Source organism: Scyliorhinus canicula, chromosome 20, assembly GCF_902713615.1.
Source record: "Scyliorhinus canicula chromosome 20, sScyCan1.1, whole genome shotgun sequence".
Lineage (NCBI taxonomy): Eukaryota > Metazoa > Chordata > Chondrichthyes > Carcharhiniformes > Scyliorhinidae > Scyliorhinus > Scyliorhinus canicula.
In genome coordinates, this window is record NC_052165.1 from 15,264,583 (window position 1) to 15,288,007 (window position 23,425).

The 23,425-nt window shown below is 43.5% G+C and overlaps 1 protein-coding gene across 2 annotated transcripts; it reads left to right on the forward strand.

Annotated features, from left to right (window-relative positions):
- Nucleotides 1-1,876: 1,876 nt before the first annotated feature.
- wnt16 (wingless-type MMTV integration site family, member 16) lies at nucleotides 1,877-14,252 on the forward strand. 2 transcript variants are annotated; one of them, XM_038780829.1, is made up of 4 exons: nucleotides 1,877-1,952; nucleotides 2,805-3,031; nucleotides 8,664-8,959; nucleotides 10,842-14,252. In XM_038780829.1, the coding sequence occupies exons 1-4, from the start codon at nucleotides 1,903-1,905 to the stop codon at nucleotides 11,304-11,306; spliced, it is 1,038 nt and encodes a 345-aa protein (XP_038636757.1). In that variant the 5' UTR covers nucleotides 1,877-1,902; the 3' UTR covers nucleotides 11,307-14,252. The 2 variants fall into 2 exon arrangements, with proteins under 2 accessions (XP_038636757.1, XP_038636756.1); XM_038780828.1 differs by lacking the exon at nucleotides 1,877-1,952 and adding an exon at nucleotides 2,406-2,697 and having other exon boundaries at nucleotides 10,842-14,251.
- Nucleotides 14,253-23,425: the final 9,173 nt, after the last annotated feature.

The window sequence follows — 23,425 nt, forward strand, 5'->3', positions numbered from 1 at the left end:
ACATTCTGGTTAAATTACATCGCTAATGTTTACCGTTGGAATCAGGGTCTAATAATAATCTTTATTAGTGTCACAAGTAGGCTTACATTAACACTGCAATGAAGTTACTGAAAATCTATATTAAACTATGTTAAAATGTAACTGGACGTTCCATGACACGAATACAATATCACAAATGAATATATTGGAAGTGGTGACCTGAATACATTCAGGCTTTACTCTCGTTTTCAAATACTACTGTCCACTCTGTCTCCTTAATCCCACCCCCAACTCTGACATTGTTCTCTAATTATAGACTATAGATGAAACACATTTTAAGTCTTCGCTTGAAATAACCGAGTGTCTTACTCCACTTGTGTCTCCTGTCGAGACAGATTGATGATTCATTGAGTTTCGAAATGTAGACGAAGCACATTTACTGCTACTTGAAGTTAGCCTCTCAGCTATGGAGACTGCCTGTTCAGCGAGGCTTTCTTAGGACATCAACCAACTGCAGTATGTGAGCGCTTGCGTCGAGCCATATTACTGCTTTCCTATCTATCCTAACTAACTAAATAGAAATAAACACAAGTGTCCAAGGTGTTGATTCTGAGTTAGGCAATTTCAGAATTAATTTCAAAATGAATAACAAATCCGTTTTACCCAAATTGGGAACATTAAGAAACGGTATGGGCAAGTAATACACATTTATTTAGCAATCACCGATATAACTCTCTCATACGGAATCACATCGGCAGGATGGTCAATGCTGCCTGAGGTATATCCCTTTGTTTTAGAGGGCGATTAGTTAGACGTTGCGCTGTGGAAACATTGGTCAAGAAATCGGGATCACACTGAAACCACCCGACACACTGCGGAAAATAGATAAACGACAAACTTCACCGAAAGAGGGGCTTGGGTTAAAAATGGTAAATTGTTCGTACCAATATTGAGTACGAACTCCGTTTCCCAGTAACTGCAGAACAATGTTTTTTAAATCAAGCCAGGAACTACCCATTGTTTAAATGTATGATGACGGTCTGGTCTAACGTGTCCATCGATCTGAGTCAGAAAGTGGAGCGAGGCGAGGATTGAAGGGTTAACTATTGGTATTCCAGTTGCCGAGTGAACAAATCGGGAACGTGTATCATTTCAAATCCATCGGCTTTGCAAACGTTCGGTTTGCTCAACTGTTGCAAAGGTTCTCCAAACTGTAGTCAACGAGTAATAATGTGCATTGGAAATGAGGCACCGTAGACACTTGTTAGCTACGATTAGAGTTCAATCCAACTTTACCAGTTTAATACTACATTATCAGATTTGACATTCAAATGTTAATTCGGAGTCACTTTAGCAAGCACCGACTTTTATTGTCAGCGTTGATCAAACTACTACCCCGGCACAATTAGTAAAACTGATCTTCTCGTAAATATACCAAATACAATTTCGTCCCGTCCCGTCCTTGAAGTAAGAATATTGAAGTCGGTTTTCCGGGCAAAACCCTGGATAAAATGGGATAGTGTGTTGCAGAAAAGTTCCACGTTTTGCAAACCATATGCAATTAACCACATGTATTAATTAAACTTTCTATATATTGCCTAGGGATGCATCTTATCTCAACATTTACGAAATAAATTTCCAATAAAAGCTGCAAATTTGATCGAGTGTACACAACTGTAACCGCTGAAATCCCACCCCCTGCTCACGGGGCTAAACAGGTTTCCACCAACCCAGCCAGTTTAACGTTTAGAAAACCACTCCCTTGTGCCGTGTCCGTTAGTGCTGCACAATTTCGTGGGAGTGGGAGAATTTCCCAAAGCATTTTCTGCATAAGCACTGTCGTTTCCATCTCGAAATGGTACAAGGCTTCAGGGGAATTGCTCTGCATTAACTATTACACACATCATTTCCATAGGCTTTTGGATGGCACTGCGTTACAGTCCGGGGTGCATTTCAAGCTGGAACTATATAGGGTGAGTTGGCTGAAGATTCTCCTTACTCTCTGAAAGAATTGTCGAGGTGGGACACAGGGGGTGGCTTCCGGTAGTGATATCTGGCAGGGAAAGTGTATGGTGCCGAAACCAGTCTGTGGTCGAGTTCAGAAGTTAAGAACACCAGCCATGATTTCAGCTGGAATTGAACTTGAGACAATCTATCAAACATCTCATTGCCGCCCGCCTCAGTACCGAAGCTCCCTCGTGGGTCGAGGTGAACGGGGGGGGGGGGGGAAGCGAGGTGCAATCTCCACTTGCCAAGAGCAATGGCGTCAGGGGGCAGCCCACCAATCGCCACCTGGGTCTGTTTCATTTTAGCTTCATTTTGCCCAATGAAAAGGCCAGGTGGGGGCGGGAAGGCGGGGATTGGCAGACAGAAGCAGCATCCATCGCCCAATCGAATTGGTCCTTCCTTGCCCCCAAACGTTTGTGATCTCTCGGTGTGAATTTGTTGCTCTGAATCTATTTCACACTCTCCAGAATCCTGGTTTGCCAAACCTCCCAGGATTACAGCATGGGCAGGGTGGCCATTCGAAAGGATAATCCCCTTGCATTTGCAACAATCCGGCCCGATTTTCAATTGCATTAACCACCGTGACACCTTGGCGTGACTCAAGTTGTTAAATGATTCCGTCATGGAGACAGGGGCTATTTTTGGACTATTTCGTTGTTGCGCCTTACTGGCAGTAACACTCTTTCCCTGCCACTGTCAAGGAAATTGGATGTAAGTAAACCATTGAACAGAGTCGGATTCAGTGTGTGTAAGTGAGTGTGTGTGAGAGAGATGCACCGTTTATGTTAGTGATGTGCCTGTCTTGTCTATCACGGCAGGTGGTTGGGATCCACAGCCAGTGGAGCTACCGACAGGATGGGCTGCCTCAACTTGCCACTTTCAAACAAGCAGAAAGATCTCTGCAAAAGGAAACCCAACCTGTTGCCGACCATTAAAGAAGGGGCGCGCATTGGTATCTACGAATGCCAGAATCAGTTTAAACACGAGAGGTGGAATTGCTCCATTACCAATGACTACTCTGTGTTTGGCTCCGCGCTGACCAGTGGTGAGTGAAAATGTACAAATATACACTTTGCCTTTAACACCTGGATTAGAAATCCGAGTTTCATGTGTGCAGAAGAGCACGAAATCGTTGGTTCTGATAATTAAATGCAAACGTAAATCGCGTAGAACAAATGATCAATTGTACAAAAGCAACAATTGCAATTTCCATTGGTCGATTCCAGATCCCGTGCCGCCGTTGTAATCTAGAATAGAGCATTGCTAAACACTGCCATTGGGGTTTAACTGGGTCGGAATGGTATTTTACTGTATTCTCAGGGCAACATCAATTCTGTGCAGTGAGTAGCTGCGATAGGCTGGTGTGTGTGTGTGTGTGTGCGCGGGTCGTTATGTATTTTTATCAGAATGTCCCCATGTGCTTTCTGTTAACTTTCTCAACCAACATGCGGTTCAATCCCGATCAAGTGTCCGAATTCTGATGCTAAACGTTTCAGATCATGTGGGGGTGGGGGGGACAACCCGTCAGGAAGAAGGAAATAGCTCAAGGACATTTCAAATGGGGGGGAAAAAAGCAGTATTTCAGTCAGAACGCAATGTGCACAGCTCTAAGCCCAAATCTACAGGTTCACAGGGCATTCACATGTTTAACATACATTCATGATATTTTACTTACCCCCCCCCCCCCCCCCCCAGGATACAATTGCCAAATTTAAATTGACTTTCTGAAGTATATTACATGTAACTTACCTTCATTTTAATAACACTCTCTACATCTGTCTCAAAGCATCCTAATTGTATTTTATGCAAATAGTGTAACAAATTGAACAACGAATAAGAATTGTTCGGATGGATAACAGGGGAGGTGAAGTTTGCTGAAATGTAAAAATCTGCCCTCCTTATCGCTCACAATCTCAGCAGAGGCTGCGGTTCAGTCCACAGCCCGCAGCTGGGGAAAGGCAGTAATGAATTCACGTCCAAAGTGTTTGATCCCTATCAATTCGGCAGCATTGTGTACGCGGCTTGTACAGGAAGTCAGCCGAGCATATTGCAGTGAGAGGGAAATGGGGATCTGCAGGCGAGTGGAGAGGCTTCAGTAGCTGCCGCCACCCCTCCCCTTTCCTCTGCTCTCCCCCCCCTCGTAAACCTTTCACAATGTCACGGAAACAAACCCACAATCATTTATCATTTGTTAAATATTCATTCAGGAAAACACGCTAACCTACTCACCCAACACGTGTACTGGAATGAGAGTCACCGCCTCACACCCTGTCGGCCGCCGGGCGGGCGGGCAACCCGCTCACGCCACTTGCTTCATAATTCGACTCCGGTCAGGTCGACCCAATGTTATTAGGGCCCATTACAATTCGGTCCCATTGCAAATTCGGTGCTAAGTTTTTGTTTGCTATTGGAGAAGTTGATTTCCAACTCTCCCTTTGCTCTTGGAGAGGTTGATGACCTTTTTCTTATTCATTTGGGCGCCGCTAGTTAGGCCAGCATTTATTGCCCATCGGTAGTTGCCCTTCAGAAGGTGGTGGTGAGCTGCCTTTTTGAACTGCTGCAGTCCCTGAGGTAGGTACACCCACTGTGCTATTAGAGAGGGAGGTGTAGGATTTTAACCCCAGCAACAGCGAAGGAACGGCGATAAATTTCCAAGTCAGGGCAGTGAGTGACTTCGAGAGGAACCTCCAGGTGGTGGGGTTCCCACAGGAATCTGCTGCTCTTGTCCTTCTAGATGAGAGGTGCTGCCTAAGGAACTTAAGTTACTGCAGTACGACTTGTAGATGGCACGCACAGGTGCCACTGCTCATCGGTGGTGGAGGATTTGAACGTTTGTGGAAGGGGAAACAATCAAGCAGGCTGCTTTGTCCTGGATGGTGTCAAGCTTTGTGAATGTTGTTGGAGCTGCACTCATCCAGGCTAGTGGAGAGTATTCCATTACAGTCCTGCCTTGTAGCCTTGTCGATGGTGGACAGGCTGGGGGGGGGGGGGGGGGGGGTGGAGGTGTGTTAGGAGATGAGTTACTCATCGTAGGAATCTTAGCCTTTGACCTGCCCTGGTAGATATAGTATTAATATGGCTAGTCCAGTTCAGTTTCTGATCAATGGTAATACCATTAAATGTAAAGGGGCGATGGTTTCATAGATTATCATAGAATTTACAGTGCAGAAGGAGGCCACTCGGCCCATCGAGTCTGCACCGGCTCTTGGAAAGAGCACCCTACCCGAGGTCAACACCTCCACCCTATCCCCATAACCCAGTAACCCCACCCAACACTAAGGGCAATTTTGGACACTAAGGGCAATTTATCATGGCCAATCCACCTAACCTGCACATCTTTGGACTATGGGAGGAAACCGGAGCACCCGGAGGAAACCCACGCACACACGGGGAGGATGTGCAGACTCCGCACAGACAGTTACCCAAGCCGGAATCGAACCTGGGACCCTGGAGCTGTGAAGCAATTGTGCTATCCACAATGCTACCGTGTTGCCCTTAGATCCTGTCTTGTAGGAGACGGTCATTGCCTGGCACCTGTGGTGCAAATGTAACTTGCTACTTGTCAGCTCAAACCTGGATATTGTCCAGTCTTTGCTGCATTTGGACATGGACTGCTTCATTATCTGAGGAGCAATGAATTGTGTTGAACATTGTGCAGTCATCCGCAGACAACCCCACTTCTGACCTTATGATGGAAGGGAGGACATTGATGAAGCAGCTGGAGATGGTTGGGCCGTGGACACTATCCTGAGGAACACCTACAGTAATGTCCTGGAGCTGTGATTATTGACCTCCAACCACCACAACCATCTTTCTTTGTACCAGGTATGACTCCAACCAGCGGAGAGATTTCCCCCTCATTCCTGTTAACTCCAGTTTAGTTAGCACTCCTTAATGTCACACCCAGTCAATTGCTGCCTTAATGACAAGGGCAGTCACTCACCTCACTTCTGGTATTCAGATCTTTTGATCATGCTTGAACCAAGGCTGTATTGAGGTCAGGAGCTGAGCGATCAAGGTGAAACCCAAACTGAGCATCCATGAGCAGGTTATTGCTCAGTAAGTGCCGCTTGATAGCACTGTTGATGACTCCTTCCATCACTTCCCGAGATGGCAGGACTGACATATGAAGAAAAACTGGTCCAACTAATAATAATAATAATCTTTATTGTCACAAGTAGGCTTACATTAACACTGCAATGAAGTTACTGTAAAAATCCCCCAGTCGCCACATTCCGGCGCCTTTTCAGATACACAGGGGAGGAATTCAGAATGTCCAATTCACCTAACAAGCACATCTTTTGAGACTTGTGGGAGGAAACCGAAGCTCCCGGAGGAAACCCACGCAGACACGGGAAGAACGTGCAGACTCCACACAGACAGTGACCCTAGCATTTATTGCCCATCCCCAATTGCCCTTCTTAAGGTGATGGTCAGCTGCCTTCTTGAACTGCTGCAGTCCCTGAGGTGTAGGTACACCCGCTGTGCTCGTAAGGGGGGAGATGCAGGATATGTGGAACTGTGAAGCAACAGTGCTTACCCACTGTGGCACCGTGGCACCCACTGGGCTTGTACTCACTGGAGTTTAGAAGAGTGAGAGGGGATCTCATAGAAACATATAAATTCCTGATGGGACTGGACAGGCTAGATGCGGGAAGAAAGTTGGGGATGTCCAGAACTAGGAGTCACAGCCTAAGAATAAGGAATTAGCCATTCAGAACTGAGAGGAGGAAGAACCTCTTCTCTCAGACAGTTATGAATTTGTGGAATTCTTCACCACAGAAAGCAGTTGGGGCCAGTTTGTTGGATATACTCAAGAGGGAGCTGGACATGGCCCTTGCGGCTAAAGGGATCAAGGAGTGCGGAGAGAAAGTAGGAGTACGATACTGAATTTGCATGATCAGCCATAATCATATTGAATGGTGGTGCAGGCTCGAAGGGCCGAATGGCCTGTTCCTGCACCTATTTTCTATGTTTGCTGATGACGAAGAGTCGGGGCAGTAATTGGCTCGGTTGAATTTGTCCTGTTTCTTGTGTACAGGACACACCTGGCAATTTTCCACATTGTCGGGTAGATGCCAGTGTTGTAACTGTACTGGAACAGCTTGGTGAGGGGTGCAACAAGTTCTGGAGCACAAATCTTCAGTCCTATTGCTGGGATATTGTCAGGGCCCTCAGACTTTGTAGTATCCAGTGCCTTCAATCGTTTCTTGATATCACGTGTAGTGAATCGTATTGGCTGAAGACTGATATCTGCGATGCTGGGGACCTTCAGAGGATACCGCAATCGATCATCCACACGGTAGTTCTGGCTGAAGATTGTTGCAAATGCTTCAGCCTTGTCTTTTGCACAGGTGTGCTGGGCTCCTCCATCATTGAGCATGGCGATATTTGTGGAGCCTCTGCCTCCAGTGAGTTGTTTAATTGTCCACCACCATTCACAGCTGGATGTGCCAGGACTGCAGAATTTAGATCTGATGTATTCTTTATGGATTCGATTAGCTCTGTCTATTACTTGCTGCTTATGCTGTTTGGCACAAAAGTAGTCCTGTGATGTAGCTTCACCAGGTCGACACCTCACTTTCCAGTATGCCTGATGTTGCTGCTGGCATGCTCTCCTGCACTCTTCATTGAACCAAGGTTGATCCCCTGGCTTTGTGGTAATGGTAGAATGGGAGATATGTTGAACAATGAGAGTACAATTCTGCTGCTGCTGCTGAGGGCCCACAGCATCTCATGGATGCGCAGTCTTGAGTTGCTAAATCTGTTCAAAATCTATCCCATCTCGCACGGTGGTAGTGCCACACAACACAATGGAGGGTATACTCAATGTGAAGATTGTACTTTGTCTCCACAAGGACTGTGTGATGGCCAGTTCTACCGATAATGTCATGGACAGAAGCATCTGCAGCAGGCATGTTGGTGAGGATGAGGTCAAGTATGTTTTCCCTCTTGTTGGTTCCCTCACCACCTGTTGCAGTCCCAGTCCAGCAGCGACGTCCTTTAGGACCCGGCCAGCTTGGGCTGTGGTGATACTGCCGAGCCACTTTCGGTGATGGACATTGAAGTCCCCCAACCACAGCATATTCTACGCCCTTGCCACCCTCAGTCCTTCCTCCAAGTGGTGTTCAACGTGGCGAATACTGATTCATCAGCTGATGGTGGACGGTACATAGTAATCAGCAGGAGGGCTCCTTACCCATCTTTAACCTGAAGCCATGAGACTTGGGATCCAAAGTCGATGTTGAGGACAGCCAGGGCAACTCCCTCCTGACTGCATACCACTGTCCCGCCACCTCTGCTTGGTCTGTCCTGCCAGTGACATACCCAGGAATGGTGACCGTGGTGTCTGGGACATTGTCTGTAAAGTATGATTATGTGAGTGTGACTATGTCAGGCAGTTGCTTGACTAGTCTGTGAGGCAGCTCTCCCAACTTTGGCACAAGTCTTCAGATGTTAGTAAGGAGGACTTTGCAGCGTTGACAGGGCTGGGTTTGTTGCTGTCGATACCAGTGCCTACGTCGATGCCGGGTGGTCCATCCAGTTTCATTCTTTTTGTTTTTGTAATGTTTGAGTAGAAGTGAGCGGCTTGCTAGGCCATTTCAGAGGGCATCTAAGAGTCAACCACTGGCAGATTTCCAACACCACTATGTCACCTCTCTCTCTCTCCCTCTCAGGCACGAAGGAGAGCGCCTTCATTCAGGCGGTGATGGCAGCCGGCCTCGTCCACTCACTCACCCGCGCCTGCAGCGCTGGGAACCTGACAGAGTGTTCGTGCGACGCTAGCCTGCAGAGCGGCGGCTCGGTCAACGAGGGCTGGCACTGGGGCGGCTGCTCCGACGACATTCAGTACGGCACGGCGTTCAGCAGGAAATTCATCCAGTCGCCCGAGAAAGGCCCAGCCGGTGAGATGGGGGCAGAGAAGGAAGCCCGGGAAACCATGATCTTGCACAACCATGAGGCTGGCCGCCAGGTAAGGGAGGAGAAAGTCAGGCTCACCAAATTCAATCTGCGCCAGTGAAAAATATGCAGCAGCCTCTCCCCATCTATCAATAAAAGCAACATTTATATCTGATGAAGGATGCTGTCCTCCACGTATTGTAACCCCTTGGTAGCTCGTGGTAATTCCTAACGCTGCCACCCACCCCACCCCCAGATGACCCATAACTCCTAGTTAGTCTCACGTGAGATCCTCAACTCACTTTCTAGGGATGTGTAAGAACAGGAAGATCCCACACTCATCAGATCATAGAATCTCTGAGTGCAGAAGGAGACCATTCGGCCCATCGAGTCTGCATCGACCCTCTGAAAGAGCACCCAACGCAGGCGCAATCCCCCGCTCTATCCCCACACATCCACCTAACCTGCGCATCTTTGAACTGTGGGAGGAAACCGGAACACCCGGAGAAAACCCACACAGACATGGGGAGAACGTGCAAACTCCACACAGTCACCAAGGCTTGAATTGAACCCGGGTCCCTGGAGCTGTGAATCAGCAGTGCTAACAACTGGTATGCAAGTTAACCTGTGCAGCTGCCTCAGCTTGCTGTCCTGGATAGGAGTCCAACCCTGTTGGCTCTCTAACTGAACCAATCACTCATCAAGCGGCCACTCCTCCAGGCTTCAGCAGTCCACTGGCTGTTAACCCATCTTCCACTCACCGGGGCTGTCCTGAGTGAGGCAGAAACAATTCACCACTAAACCCGAGGCTCAATCCAAATTTGAATGGATTTAACAGGCATCCGAGTCCAACTGTTTGCTTTATTTATAATGCATGAATGCTGCAGGCTTCGTTCAGCAAATATTCACAACTTGGATGATGTGAAAACTTGATCCATAGAGATATCTAAAGTTGTATTGTAAACAATGAAGTGACGTAACAGAAAACTGGCAGACTGAATGTGTTGAGATAATTTGTATTTGTTGCTTCCCATCATGAAAAGCAAATAAGAATTCAATCTCCTCCTGGGAAATTTATCTTATTAAGTAGCACATTGAGAATACTTGCATTGATGAATTTTACAATTCTCTAATTATATCAACAATCCATTCCTCTGTTAATGGTTCTACAATGTAATCAACTATTGTACTAAGGTATTCTGGACTGCCTGTTCAGGGTGATTGGTGTCACTTTTGCACTAACCTAAAACAGTGCGAGGCCTCCAATGCCAGTCTAACTGGGGTGTAGGTCCTGCTCTGACTCGAGAGCACATTATTCACTCTGTAATTATTATGTACAAAGCATTTTTACTTATCATTAATTCTGCAGTTAAAATGTAAATTTGACTGTAATCCACTTTCAAGTTCCAACTTGGTAAAGGTGCCAGAAGGAGTGACATTTTCCTGATGGTTTGGAGTAATTTCCTGTCTTGAGGCCTGATTTACACTCCACAAATTTTGAGTTGATGTAAGGCTAAAAGGCATTCATCTGCAATAAATGTGATTGTGAATGCCCCTAAACCGCGGGCAGCATTGAGAAGTCAATTTCACAACACTTTTGAGTTTGCATTTGGTACATTATAATCCCAGCAAAGTGCAATGCCATATTTAATGATTTTATTAAATCACTTTTGAATGTTCGACAACAGAGACTGCGACCACCCCCCATGTTCAAAAGTAACAATTCCGAGACGGACCGCACACAAGAAAAGTTATTTTGTGACAGGACAGTGAGGCACAGTTAACAGTATAACTCCAATGACTCCTGTGTTTAGACATCAGTAACTGCTGTGTAACCACAAACGTAAAATACTGAAAATGACTGAACTTTTCTGGTTGTTTTAATTAACTTGGTTCTTGAGCAATTTTTGAAAGATTTGAAAAGTGCTGAAGCATCTTTTTGTTGACTCCGACAGGCTGTGGCCAAACTGATGTCTGTGAACTGCCGTTGCCATGGAGTGTCTGGCTCGTGTGCTGTGAAGACTTGCTGGAAGACCATGTCTTCCTTTGACAAAATTGGCCATTTCCTAAAAGAGAAATACGAGCACAGCATCCAGATCCTGGACAAGTCAAAGAGAAAGGTGCGTCGCAAAGACAAGGTGCAGCGGAAAGTGCCTGTGAGCAGAGAGGACCTGGTGCATATTAAAAAGTCACCCAATTATTGTGTGGAGGATGAAAAGGTGGGGATCCACGGAACCCGCGGGAGGCAATGCAACCGCACCTCACCAGCCGCCGATGGTTGCAACTTGCTGTGCTGTGGCCGAGGATATAACACGCATGTAGTCCGTCACGTGGAGCGGTGCGACTGCAAGTTTGTGTGGTGCTGTTATGTGCGCTGCCGGAGATGCGAGACCATGACTGATGTGCACACCTGCAAGTAGCTGCAAGACATCGACAAAGAGTGCAAACCTGAACAGACACAGAACCAGGGTAGTTCAGAGAGGCGTTGGGCTAAAGGAATATATTATTAGAGTCAAAATGATCTTTAATGAGCAGTTGACACATTACAGCTCTGATCAAGCATAATTGCAAAGAAAACCAAATATTCCTAATGGGACGTTCAGTTCAAAAGAAATTATGTCCAATATGCTACGATTTTTATCAACGAACCAAATATTGAAGGCCGGAAAACCATTTTGTTCAGAAAGACCATAGCCACTCTCAAAATAATTTTAGGTGGTTCCTCAAACTACAGAATGTTATAAAGCACCTCAACAAATAGAGAAAGAACAACAGGGAAAACTCAGAGGAACAGCAATAATACTGAAATCATATACGGTAACAATGCCATCACAGGAAAGCATTAAAATAGAATAACATTCCAAAATGAACATTTGAAAGCAATATTTTTGTAGGAGGTCAATAGCATGATAATATAAAATAGCTGTACTTCAAATTTGTTCTAGGATTTTACAAATAATTAAAAATTACAAATAGCGTGCATTGTTTGTAAGCCATGGCATAGTATTTACCTCTGGAGGATAAAATCTTCCAAATTCAGTCAGATATGAAAACATGACATATAGTCAGTGATGACACTGTATTTCAGTTGCATGGCAACTATGTATCAAAAGCTATATTACTTACAAAGTAAAAGTCTAACTTACTATGCTGAGTTCTAAAAGAATGGCATTTCATACTTTTTTTTGGAAAATATATGTACAGAGAACTTTAGTTTTGGATGACAAACATACTAACAGCTTATCTGTAAATATTGTTTAACTTATGCAGATCCATGTATAAAAGTGACGGTCATAATCTCCCTGTAAAATATGTAGATTGTCACTAATCTTGTACCTGCTCAATGTGTATAAAGAAATGCAGTAGGGGGTAGCATTTCAAACTTGCCTATTTTTTCCTTTGACTCTCTCGAGATTACTGAGAAGTTTCAGTATTAGAGTTTCATTGATGCTGGTGTATTGATATCCTGCAGGAAATATCTTTTGAAAATAGTAACATTTTTTTGAAAGAAATGCGTTAACTTTTAAAAGTCACTTGAAACTAAGCTTGCATGTGACATTTTCCCCAACTTCTCTTTAAACTCTAGTTTGTGTGGGGTAGCTATTTGTGAAAAATAGCAAGCTGGCGAAAAATACCACAAGTCCATTTTCTTAAAGAAGGAATTTTAGTTAAATCATGACCTGGGGGTTAAAAGTCTCAGCCTGTTTCATGCCGTTTGATGTAAAAGATGAAAATAACAAGTAATCGACTGAAAGTCAAACAAAATTTGACTTTTGTCTTGCCGGGAATTAATTCTCGAACTGAACTTTAGTTAGCAATCATTGGTCTTTTAGTTTTGAATATGATGCACGTTTATGATAACATTTGTAAATCTTCACAATGTCTGTGCTCTCCAGTATAATAGTTCTATAGTACACTGTATAGTACATATGCCAGAAGGTAATGGAAGTAAGAAAAACAAAATGCTTGCACTCAAGGTCGCACTATCTGCTTCTGTGTCTTGTAGGTTGCGGTTCATAGTTATGGATAATGCTTTTCGTCCTTAATCATGTTGCTTCAGCCTTGCAGCTTGCCCATTCAGTATCTTTGTCAAACTGCACAAAAAGGAACATTTTTAAACACAGTATTACAAATATTTAAGCACTTGTGATAGAGTTAAAGATAACTTAATGCTGTCATTCTACATAATATCTAGCAACCTTTCGTCCTGACTGAACAGGACTAAATGGGAACAATCATCTGAGCAATTTAAAATTCATCTATTCTATGTAAAATTGCTGAACAAATCCTAAAGAGGATACAAAATAAATATCTTTTGTGTTGATTGCAAAGTGTAACCTTTCAATTACTTAGTTCATTGGGCGTCGATCTGACTCTCAGTAAGCAGTATTATTAACTGCCCTTTTGAACCAGGAATTGTCAAATCTCGTCGAAATGAAAATAAAATGCTTTCTCATAACTACCAAAGTGCAATTGATGACACACCAATGCCACCGTTACAATTTCTCACGGGTAAAGGGAATTAAAAGCAAACAGGGAACAAATGTCCCGCATAGCTAAATGGGTATGTAACATTGGGCTGAATTTTTATTTAAATATTTTGTAGATAATAGAGCATCTGTTATAGGTCTCTTGGAATGCAGGAAGATGTTTTTACAATGGATTTTTACATTGGAGCAAAAACTAAACCCTGGTAGGAACTGTGCTGAGCTTGTTGAACATGTAAAATAAGATCTGATTTTGTTATATTTATAATTTTCCTGTTGGTTTAATGAATTCCACTGATGCTAGTATTACAGAGTAGACAAGCTGGTCCACAACGCTCTAATGTCAATTTCTCTGATATGCATTCATACAGGGGTCCATCGAGGAGGTCGATAAATTGGATTATTTTGTTAGGGTACGAACTGCAGAACACTAATTACATGCGAGTTAAGTGGTGGCATAGTTTTCTTTCTATCCCTATGCTAAATTCAATATGGATAATAGTAATTGTAATTAAGTAATTCCTTTATTAATGCTTCTAATTGTAGTCGCACTGTTTACATTATGTTCTATGGTATCAGTCAAGTTTTCTTTAGCTGTTTTCATGTCTCTGCCTGCTTGACAATTTGCCTTCCCCAGTACACCAATTCCATCAGGTGTGTTGTGCAGTATTAATATTCCTGCTGCAAATTTGTTTTTGAATGACAATTTGTTGTAATCTAGATTTAATAAAGCAATATGTCCTTTTTTTTCCAGTAACATGTGAACCTGCCTCCCAGCAGAGAATAATTCCATTCTAAAGTTAGTGAACATATTTCCATTTTGGCTAAATTAATAAAATAACCAGTATCTTTGTTGCATTGAGGTTAATTTTATTGTATATACAATAGAGGTAGAACTTCACCTCAGGCCTAAATCGCACTGTATAGGTTCAGTTGCCCATTATACACAGCGCCTGATATTCAGTTACAAATAGAACTAAATAGCGGGCACTGCATAAAATGAATGACTGATCAATATCTTCCGATTTGGGCCACCATTTTTACTCAATACATGCCTCACCTGGAGAAGATTCTTCACAGTCCCCGATTCAGTTTCTAGAACCTGATTAAATTGATGCACATGGAAGTATTTTCTAAAGATATTCTAATTGATTACATTTACAGTTGACAATAGGAATCCAGAGTGAATAATTACATTACTGCAGAACACAATTTGATTACCATTCAATTACTTTTGAAAAACCTGTGCCTTGTGTTTAGTGAAAAGATGACTTCATGTAAATCACATTAAATGTGTTCGCTTACTAAAAAGTTTATATTTTGATCTTGCCTTGTGTTCTAGGTTCTAATATTACAGTAAAAGTAAAAATACTTTTGTGACAGCTATTTGCAATCCAATGCTGAGCTGCAAAGCAGCTCCCAATGACCCAGGATTCACCATTACAGAGGCGATGAGTAAAGTTTGGAAGTTCCAGCCTCCCCGAACAGGCACCGGAATGTGGCGACTAGGGGCTTTTCACAGTAACTTCATTTGAAGCCTACTTGTGACAATAAGCGATTTTCATTTCATTTTTTTGGCTAGTTGACCGAACCTCAGCCTGTTCTCCATCAAATACTAATTTATAGTACATGTGTATATGATGTGGTATAGCCAAACTTCCAAAAACCTCCTGGAAAAGTTCAGATTGAAATCTGCTAATTAAAACATAAAACAGTTAGAATTTAAGCTAAAATCTGGGACTAGACAGGTTAAAAACCAGCAGGCACTTTTTTTTTTAAAAAGCTTTTTAAAAATCCTAAACACAAGTAACATCAACAAAATACGCAGTCCCATCAAATCACAATCGACAGTTTGTATAAGTTTTCCCCTTTTGTCCCCTTCCTTCTTTTGCCCTCCCCCGCCCCAATGAATAACAGCTCCCACTGCAGGTCGAAGCCCTCCTCTGACCCCCTCAACTCAAACTTAATCTGCTCCAACCAGAGAAAGTCGAAAGTCCCCCAGCCAACCCACCACCCCAGGCGGCATATCTGACCTCCAACATAATGGAATCCTTCGCCGGGCAATTAGAGAGGCGAAGGTCAGAACATCGGCCCCCTTCCCCTCCAGAAGCTCTGATATTTCCGATACCCCAAAGATCACCATCTTAGGGTCCAGTTTGACCTCCATCCTCACTACCTTGGATAGCGTTCCAAACACTGCCTCCCATTGGTTTTCCAGCTTATCACAGCCCCAGAACATGTGCACATGATTCGCCAGCCCTCGCCCACACTTCTCGCATTCGTCAGCCACCCCCTGGAAGTACCCACTCATTCTCGCCCGAGTCGTGTGTACCCTATGCACGGGCTTGAACTGAATCAACCTCATCCTCACGCAGGAAAAGGCTGCGTTCAGTTCCTCCTCCCATTTACTCTTGATCCTCACTACCTGTGCCCCACCATGCCCCCATACCACCCGTATATATCTCCAATCCTACCCTCCCACAAATTGTCAGGAAGAAGCAGGGAGCGTGTACTCCAGTAGCTTGGGGAACGCCCTCCACTCCTTCCATAAAGTCCCGCACCTGCATATACCTAAACTCACTGCCCATCCGCAGCCCAAACCGCTCCTGGAGCTCGCCCAATTCTGCGAACTTCCCCTCTGAGAACATGTCCCTAACCCCCTCCAGCCCCGCCTCCCTCCATTTCCCATACATCCCATCCAACTCCCCCGCCTTGAACCTGTGGTTCCCAAACAGAGGCATCAGCACCGACATTCTTTCCAATTTAAAATCCTCAACTGGATCCACACCCTGACCGTCGATAGCGCCACTGGGCTCCCCGTATACTTCTGAGCTAAAGGCATCATAATAACCCTCAGACTGGATCCCCTCTAGGTCTCCCCTTCCAACTTGACCCACTCCACCACCGCCGCCTCCCGTCCCACCCCCTCCCCATCTCCTCACCTTCTCCGTATTCGCTGTCCAGTAATAATGCAGCAGATTCGGGAGCGTCAATCTCCTTTCTGTCTCCGCCTCTGCAACAGAGCCCGCTTCACCCTCACCACCTTCCCCGCCCATATAAACTCCAAAATCAGTGCTTTCACCCTGTGGAAGAAGGCGTAAGGGAGATAGATGGGGAGGGTCTGAAAAATAAACAGGAACCTTGGCAGCGGATTCATCTTTACCGCCTGTACCCTCCCTGCCAATGTCAAGTGCAGAGTGTCCCACCTCTTCAGATCCTCCTTAATCTCCTCAACTAATCCTGTCAAATTCCACCTGTGCATCGTGGCCCACTCACATGTCACCTGAATTCCCAAATACCTAAACCTCTCTCTAGCCACCTTAAATGGTAGTGCCCCTAAATTGGCAATCCGCCCGCCGCATTCGCAGGAAACAACTCGCTCTTCCCAACGTTCAGCTTGTACCCACGAAGGCCCCAAACCTCTCTAACAGGCCCATGATTCTGCCCATATGCTCCAGTGGGTCTGGCACAAACAACAATAGGTCACCTGCATAAAACAACATCCGGTGCTCCCTGCTCCTCACAATCCCGTGCCATTCAGCAGACCCCCAAAGGGCCAACGCCAAGGGTAAGCTTATGGGGAGCATAAAAACTAAATATAAAAGTTTCTATAGGTTTGTGAAGAGAAAAAAGATTGGTGAAAACAAATGTAGTCAGAAAGTGTAATTTATAATGGGAACAAAGAAATGGCTGACCAACTAAATACATACTTTGGTTCTGTCTTCACGAAGGAGAACACAAATAAAATACCAGAAGTGTTGGGAACACAAGGTTTAGTGAGAGGGAGGAGCTGAAGGGAAATTGATGGAATTGAAGGCTGATAAATCATCCGGGGCCTGATAATCTACATCCCAGAGAATTTAAGGAAGTGGTCCTAGAAATAATGGGTGCATTGGTGGTCATCTTCCAGGATTCCATAGACTCTGGAACCGTTCCTAAAGATTTGAGGGTAGCTAACGTAATCCCACTATTTAAAAAGGGAGGCAGGGAGAAATCAGGGAATTATAGACCAGTAAGCCTGACGTCAGTAGTGGGGAAAATTTGAGAATCCATTATCAAAGATTTTATAGCAGAGCACATGGCAGGATATTCTTTGAAGATGTTACGAGTAGTGTTGATGAAGAGGAGCCAGTGGATGTCATTTATTTGGACTTTCTGAAGGCTTGCGGCAAAGTCCCACAAAGAGATTAGTGTGTAAAATTTAAGTGCATGGGATTGGGGGTAGCGTATCGAAATGGATGGAAAACTAGTTGGCAGACAGGAAACAGTAGGAATAAACAAGTCTTTTCCCAAATGGCAGACAATGATGAGTGGGGCACCGCATGGATCGGTGCTGGACCCCGGCTATTCAATATATATTAATGATTTTGATGAGGGAACTAAATGTAATATCTCCAGATTTGCAGATGAGACAAAGCTGGGTGGGAGGGTGAGTTGTGAGGCAGATGCAGAGATCTTTCAGCATGCTTTGGACAAGTTGAGTGGGCAAATGAATGGCAGATGCAGTATAGAACAAAGAACAAAGAAAAGTACAGCACAAGAACAGGCCCTTCGGCCCTCAAGCCTGAGCCAACCATGCTGCCTGTCTAAACTAAAATCTTCTACACTTCCGGGGTCCGTATCCCTCTATTCCCATCCTATTCATGTATTTGTCAAGATGCCCCTTAAACGTCACTATCGTCCCTGTTTCCACCACCTCCTCTGGCAGCGAGTTCAAGGCACCCACTACCCTCTGTGTAAAAAAACTTGCCTCGCACATCTCCTCTGAACCTTGCCTCTCGCATCTTAAATCTATGCCTCCTAGTAATTGACCCCTCTACCCTGGGAAAAAGTCTCTGACTATCCACTCTGTCTATGCCCCTCATAATTTTGTAGACCTGTGTCAGATCGCCCCTAAACCTTCTTCCTCAAGCTATAATTTGGATGAATGTGAGGCCAGCCACACGGTAGTAAAAACAGGAAGGCAGATTACTTTCTGACTGGCCATAAATTGAGAGGGGGAATGTGCAACGAGATCTGGGTGTCCAGTCGCTGAAGGTACATATGCAGGTACAGCAGGCAGTAAAGAAGGCAAATGGTATGTTGGCCTTCATAGCGAAAGGATTTGAGTACAGGAGCAGGGATGGCTTGCTGCAACACTGGGCTCTAACTAACTAAGCTAACCAGCCCTCATGTATCCTTTTTGAAAGATGTTAAAAACAAACACATTTGAGAATGTCAGTATTCTTTTGTAATGTGATACGGTCTGGTAACATGAATACAAAACGCATTAAATCCATACCTGTGCACATTTAAAGCTCAGAAATGCAACACGATCGATGAGCTGGTGCCCTCTAGTGATAAATTCACACGATTGACGTAGTTCCTAGTTACTGCAAGAAATGCAGACATAACAGAAATTCAGATTCAATTTATGACATTCTAGCTCCTAGTTTGAATATGTACTGACTTATCGCTAAGATGGGAACACCCCCACCGACATGTTCCCCTCCAAGCCATATACCATCCTGACTTAGAACTATACCGCCGTTCCTTTACTATTGCGGAGTTAAAATCCTGGAACTTCCTTCCTGTGGGTGTACCGACGCCTGATGGGCTTGAGAAGGTTCCTCATCCCCATCTTCTTGGGAGCAATTCAAGATGGAGAACAAATGCTGGCATTTGGGCGGCATGGTAGCACAGTGGTTAGCACAGTTGTTTCACAGCTCCATAGTCCCAGGTTCGATTCCCAGCTTGGGTCACTGTCTGTGCGGAGTCTGCACGTTCTCCTTGTCTGCGTGGGTTTCCTCCGGGTGCTCCGGTTTCCTCCCACAGTCCAAAGATATGCAGGTTAGGTGGATTGGCTAGGCTAAATTTCCCCTTAGTGTCCAAAAAAAAGTTAGGTGGGGTTACTGGGTTATTGGGAGAAGGTGGAGCTGTGGGCTTTCCAAGGGCCGGTGCACTCGATGGGCTGAATGGCCTCCTTCAGCACTGTAAATTCTATTGTCAGCTGCACTCTGATTCCATGAAATAATTCTTTAAAATGAGGGTGAACATCTGTGTCCTGCTGAAGGTGACGTCGACTAATCTTGAGCAGCTTCAAAGGTGGGAATAAGTCAAATTAAATTAAAACGTCAGTGCTGTCAGAAATTTGTCTATTACCCATGTTTAGACAGTATCATTATAGTACTTTCTGAAATTGTGATATTTTTTCTGCAATTGTGATATTTTTTAAGTTAAGTCGTGACTGCAGACTGCAGTCCAAAACTTTTTTAAAAACTTTTTAAAGATACAATTTTTAAAACTGGATTTCAGTAATTAATCACAAGGTCACTGCTTGTCATTACTTATTAAAGCTAGTTAAGCAAGCATAAGATCAAAATTGTACACATGTACTATCATATACTGCCCCCTAAAGGTTACATATGGGAGTAATTTGTTCTAAATACAAACACATTACAGGTTTAAATTTAACATTAATTTGAAACCCACAAGAGTTCATAATATTTTTTTAAAATTAATAACTTCTGTAAATTCTAATGACTATATTGTAGACCACAGTATTTAATCAGAATTTAAGGATAGAGTTGCTGGTCTCTGATGGATAGCGTGAAGTGCGGTGTGGCGAGAATTGTATTGTTGGTAGTATTTAACCATGTGTAATTCTAAGGTTAGACAGCAAAGATGTTTGTGTATCGGCGCTCCGCTCATGTTAGGAAAACACAGGCAGATCAGATTAAAATGCATTTGTGAAAATTCAAAGACGTTCAATGAAGTTTCAGATTGGAGCTCTATTGCGGTTGTTACAAAGGCAAACTATTATGTGAAAGGCTTTGTAGAGGAAATTTGTAGAGAGAAATCAGTACTGCAACATTGTGATCATACAGTATAACTGTATCTTAATAGAGCACATTTTCCTAACATCTGAGATAAACATGCAGCTTGTTATAATTATGAGCATTTATAGATGTTCCTTATTTCAATAAATGTCAATGTTTTATATCAATAGGAGTACATTGGAATCAAGGACTGACAGGTAAAACTGTAACAGAACAGGCAGCCTTTAAACAGGAGATAGTTCAGCTCCATTTAAGGCAAAAACCCTCAAGGGAAAAAGGTAGGGCAAATCCAGAGCTCCCTGGATTACAAAAGAAAGATGAAGCAGAAAAAAGATACGTTGACAAATGATCAGTGGCTAATACAATTGAGAACCAGTTTGAACATTGAAGATTCAAAGAGGAAGCAAAGAGAGTATGAGACAAGACCGGCAGCTAATATAAAAGGAAATCTAAATGTCTTTGATAGTATTAACAATCAGGTGAAGTGGGGTCAAATGGATCCCCTCTTTTCCCTCTCGTCGATTTAGCACAACAGGTGTTTTTGTTTGAAAAGGGTACACTTGCCAACTCAGCTGGTACATGACTGCTTACGCAGTGATCACAAAAGAACCAATAGGACTGGTCTTTCTGAGTTTAACAAAAATATGTTCAGTTTTTATAGTTAAACTTATCTACGTAAAATAAAATAGGCAGCAACTTTCCTGCACATGCATACGCTCGAAGTTCGCACACATACTCTCAGATACAGATTACAGAGATTGGAAAGATAGGTTGGTCAAATTAGAACCCATAAACGTGAACAGGAATTCAGTCTGTAGTTTGGTGACTCAGCTGGCTTAGACTGAATTTGGTGGTCTTGCTGCTTTCAGTCAGTGGTCTTCTGCTTGCAGCGTCAAAGTGGTTTAAAATTGCAGATTGGTGATGCATCGGTTCTTCTGGAGACACAGTTGTGGAGTTGAGTCATATCTATGAAATCTCTGTTACGAATGGAGAGTCAAACAGTAGCAGACAGGGCTCAAAAGCTTGCAAGCTGAGTGGGGAGAGAAAGGGAGGATCTCTCTGCTTCTCAGCTGAGAAAACATATGCTTAAGACATGCAAAGGGTTGCCTTGTCATGTGACTGCCCTCTCCAATTGACCAATTCTGCCATGATCATGTATTCCAATCATAACATTATTAGGTCAGTCTCTTAGCCAGCGTCCCATTGTTCAAGTGATTAGATTGGACGGTTTGTCTCAATCCAGTGGACTACCTGGAAATTGTGCTCATACTGGAATAGGAAATATAGTCCATTCATATCTCTCCCAGGTCAGTCTTTGAAAGAGATTTGCAGATTTGGCGTCTCCCTCTCAATGGGGTTGGGATGTGGAATGTGCGATGATCCAAATTAGGTAGCCATCATGGCTGTGACTTTAAGTCGTTTTAGTCTGTGTTTTAAAAAGTACTTTTTTAAAGTTCAATTCATGTTTGCAGTTGGTGGATTAAAATTGTTTAACACAAAGCACATTTCATGGCAAAAGCCATATAAAAAGTGAAAGGGTGGTAAAAAGAGGAATGAAGGTGCTGGTTAGCTGAGTTGGTTGTAGTGCGGTGCAGAATAATGTCAACAGCATAGGTTCAAATCCAAGCCTGTTAAAATAATTCTTGTGGTCTGCCTCCTCACCTTGCCACAGTATGATATCATGGTTTGAGCCATAACTAGGAACCCTCAGATAGTTGCAGAGAAAAGGACTAGGCATGACAGAAACCTAAAAAGAATTTACATTTTGATGACATTATGGTCCTGTGGGGAACCATAAACCAAAAAACTAAATTCACCAAACGAGCCACCAAATGAAAAAAAATCACCAGACAAAATTTTGCTTTTTATAACTTTTACTTTAACTGAATCATCATAAATTAAAATCACATTCAGTATGAACTTTAAATTTCACACAGAAAAGCAGATACAACAGAGACGGTCTCTTTCATTTTCTCAGCAGTCCATTCTGCCTGTATTGTCTCAATTTCAGCCACACCGTCCTTCCAAGCAGAATTGTAGTCTCTTTCCTTCAGGATTTAACTGATTCCTTGCAAGCAGCAGCTTCAGCATAAACAAGATTCAGTCCATGCAATCTTCCCTATATGGCACACTCTTGATGGAACCTTCTCATCTCTGAATTCTACCGTTCATGGTAGTGTGGATCTACCAGAACAGCCCACTTCTCAATTTTCTCCTCTCCTTTTGATGCCTATAAGCCATACTGCCTCTATATTGTAATTACCTTCCTGTTGATACTGCTTCCAGATCAACGGTCTTCAGGTCACATTTAATACCCTAAAAACGCAATTGGTTCTTTGACATGTAGTACAAACTCTTAAAAGTTCTTTTCACTTTTTTAAATAAACAGTTACAGGATCCTGATACATTTTAAAGTAATTAGAAATCGTATTGCTACTGCTTCCAGCATTAAAGCAGGGGCTGTGGCTAAGTTACTAAATAGGTACACCTGCCTTTTCATAGGAATTAGCAGTAGGCAATTCAGCCCCTTGAGCCTGCTCCAGTATTCAATCAAATCATGGCTGATCTCTTCTTGGTATCAAATCCACCTCCCTGCCTGTTCCCCATATCCCTTTAACTAATTTTTAAAATCAGAAATCTTTCTATCTCCTTCTTGAAACCACTTAATGACTCAGATTCCACCACATTATGGGGCAGCAAGTTTCATAAGTTCACCACTCTCTATGAGAAGTAGTTCCTCCTCATTTCAGTTCTAAATCTATCACCTCTCAACCTATATCTGTGAGCTCTTGTTCTAAATCGCCCCACAAGGGGGAACTTTGGTCCAAGTTTACTTTATCAATCCATTTTAGTGGTTTGTAAACCTCTATCAGATCCCCACTCATCCTTCTAAACTCCAGCGAGTATAAACCCCAACTGTTTAATCTCTACTTTTGTACTCCAATCCGTTTGCAATAAACGTGAACATTCCATTTGGCTTTTAATTACGTGCTGTACCTGCAAACTGACTTTCTGTGATTCATGAACAAAGACACCCAGATCCCTCTGCCCAGATACATTTGAATCTGCTTTCCACTCAGATAACTTGCCTTCCTATTTTTTTGGCCAAAATGGATAACCTCACACTTATCTACATTAAACTCTGTCTGCCAAATGTTGGCCCAATCTCGTAGCCTATCTATATCTGTAAAATTTTTGTCTCCTCTTCATTGCCTTATTTTAGTATCATCTGCA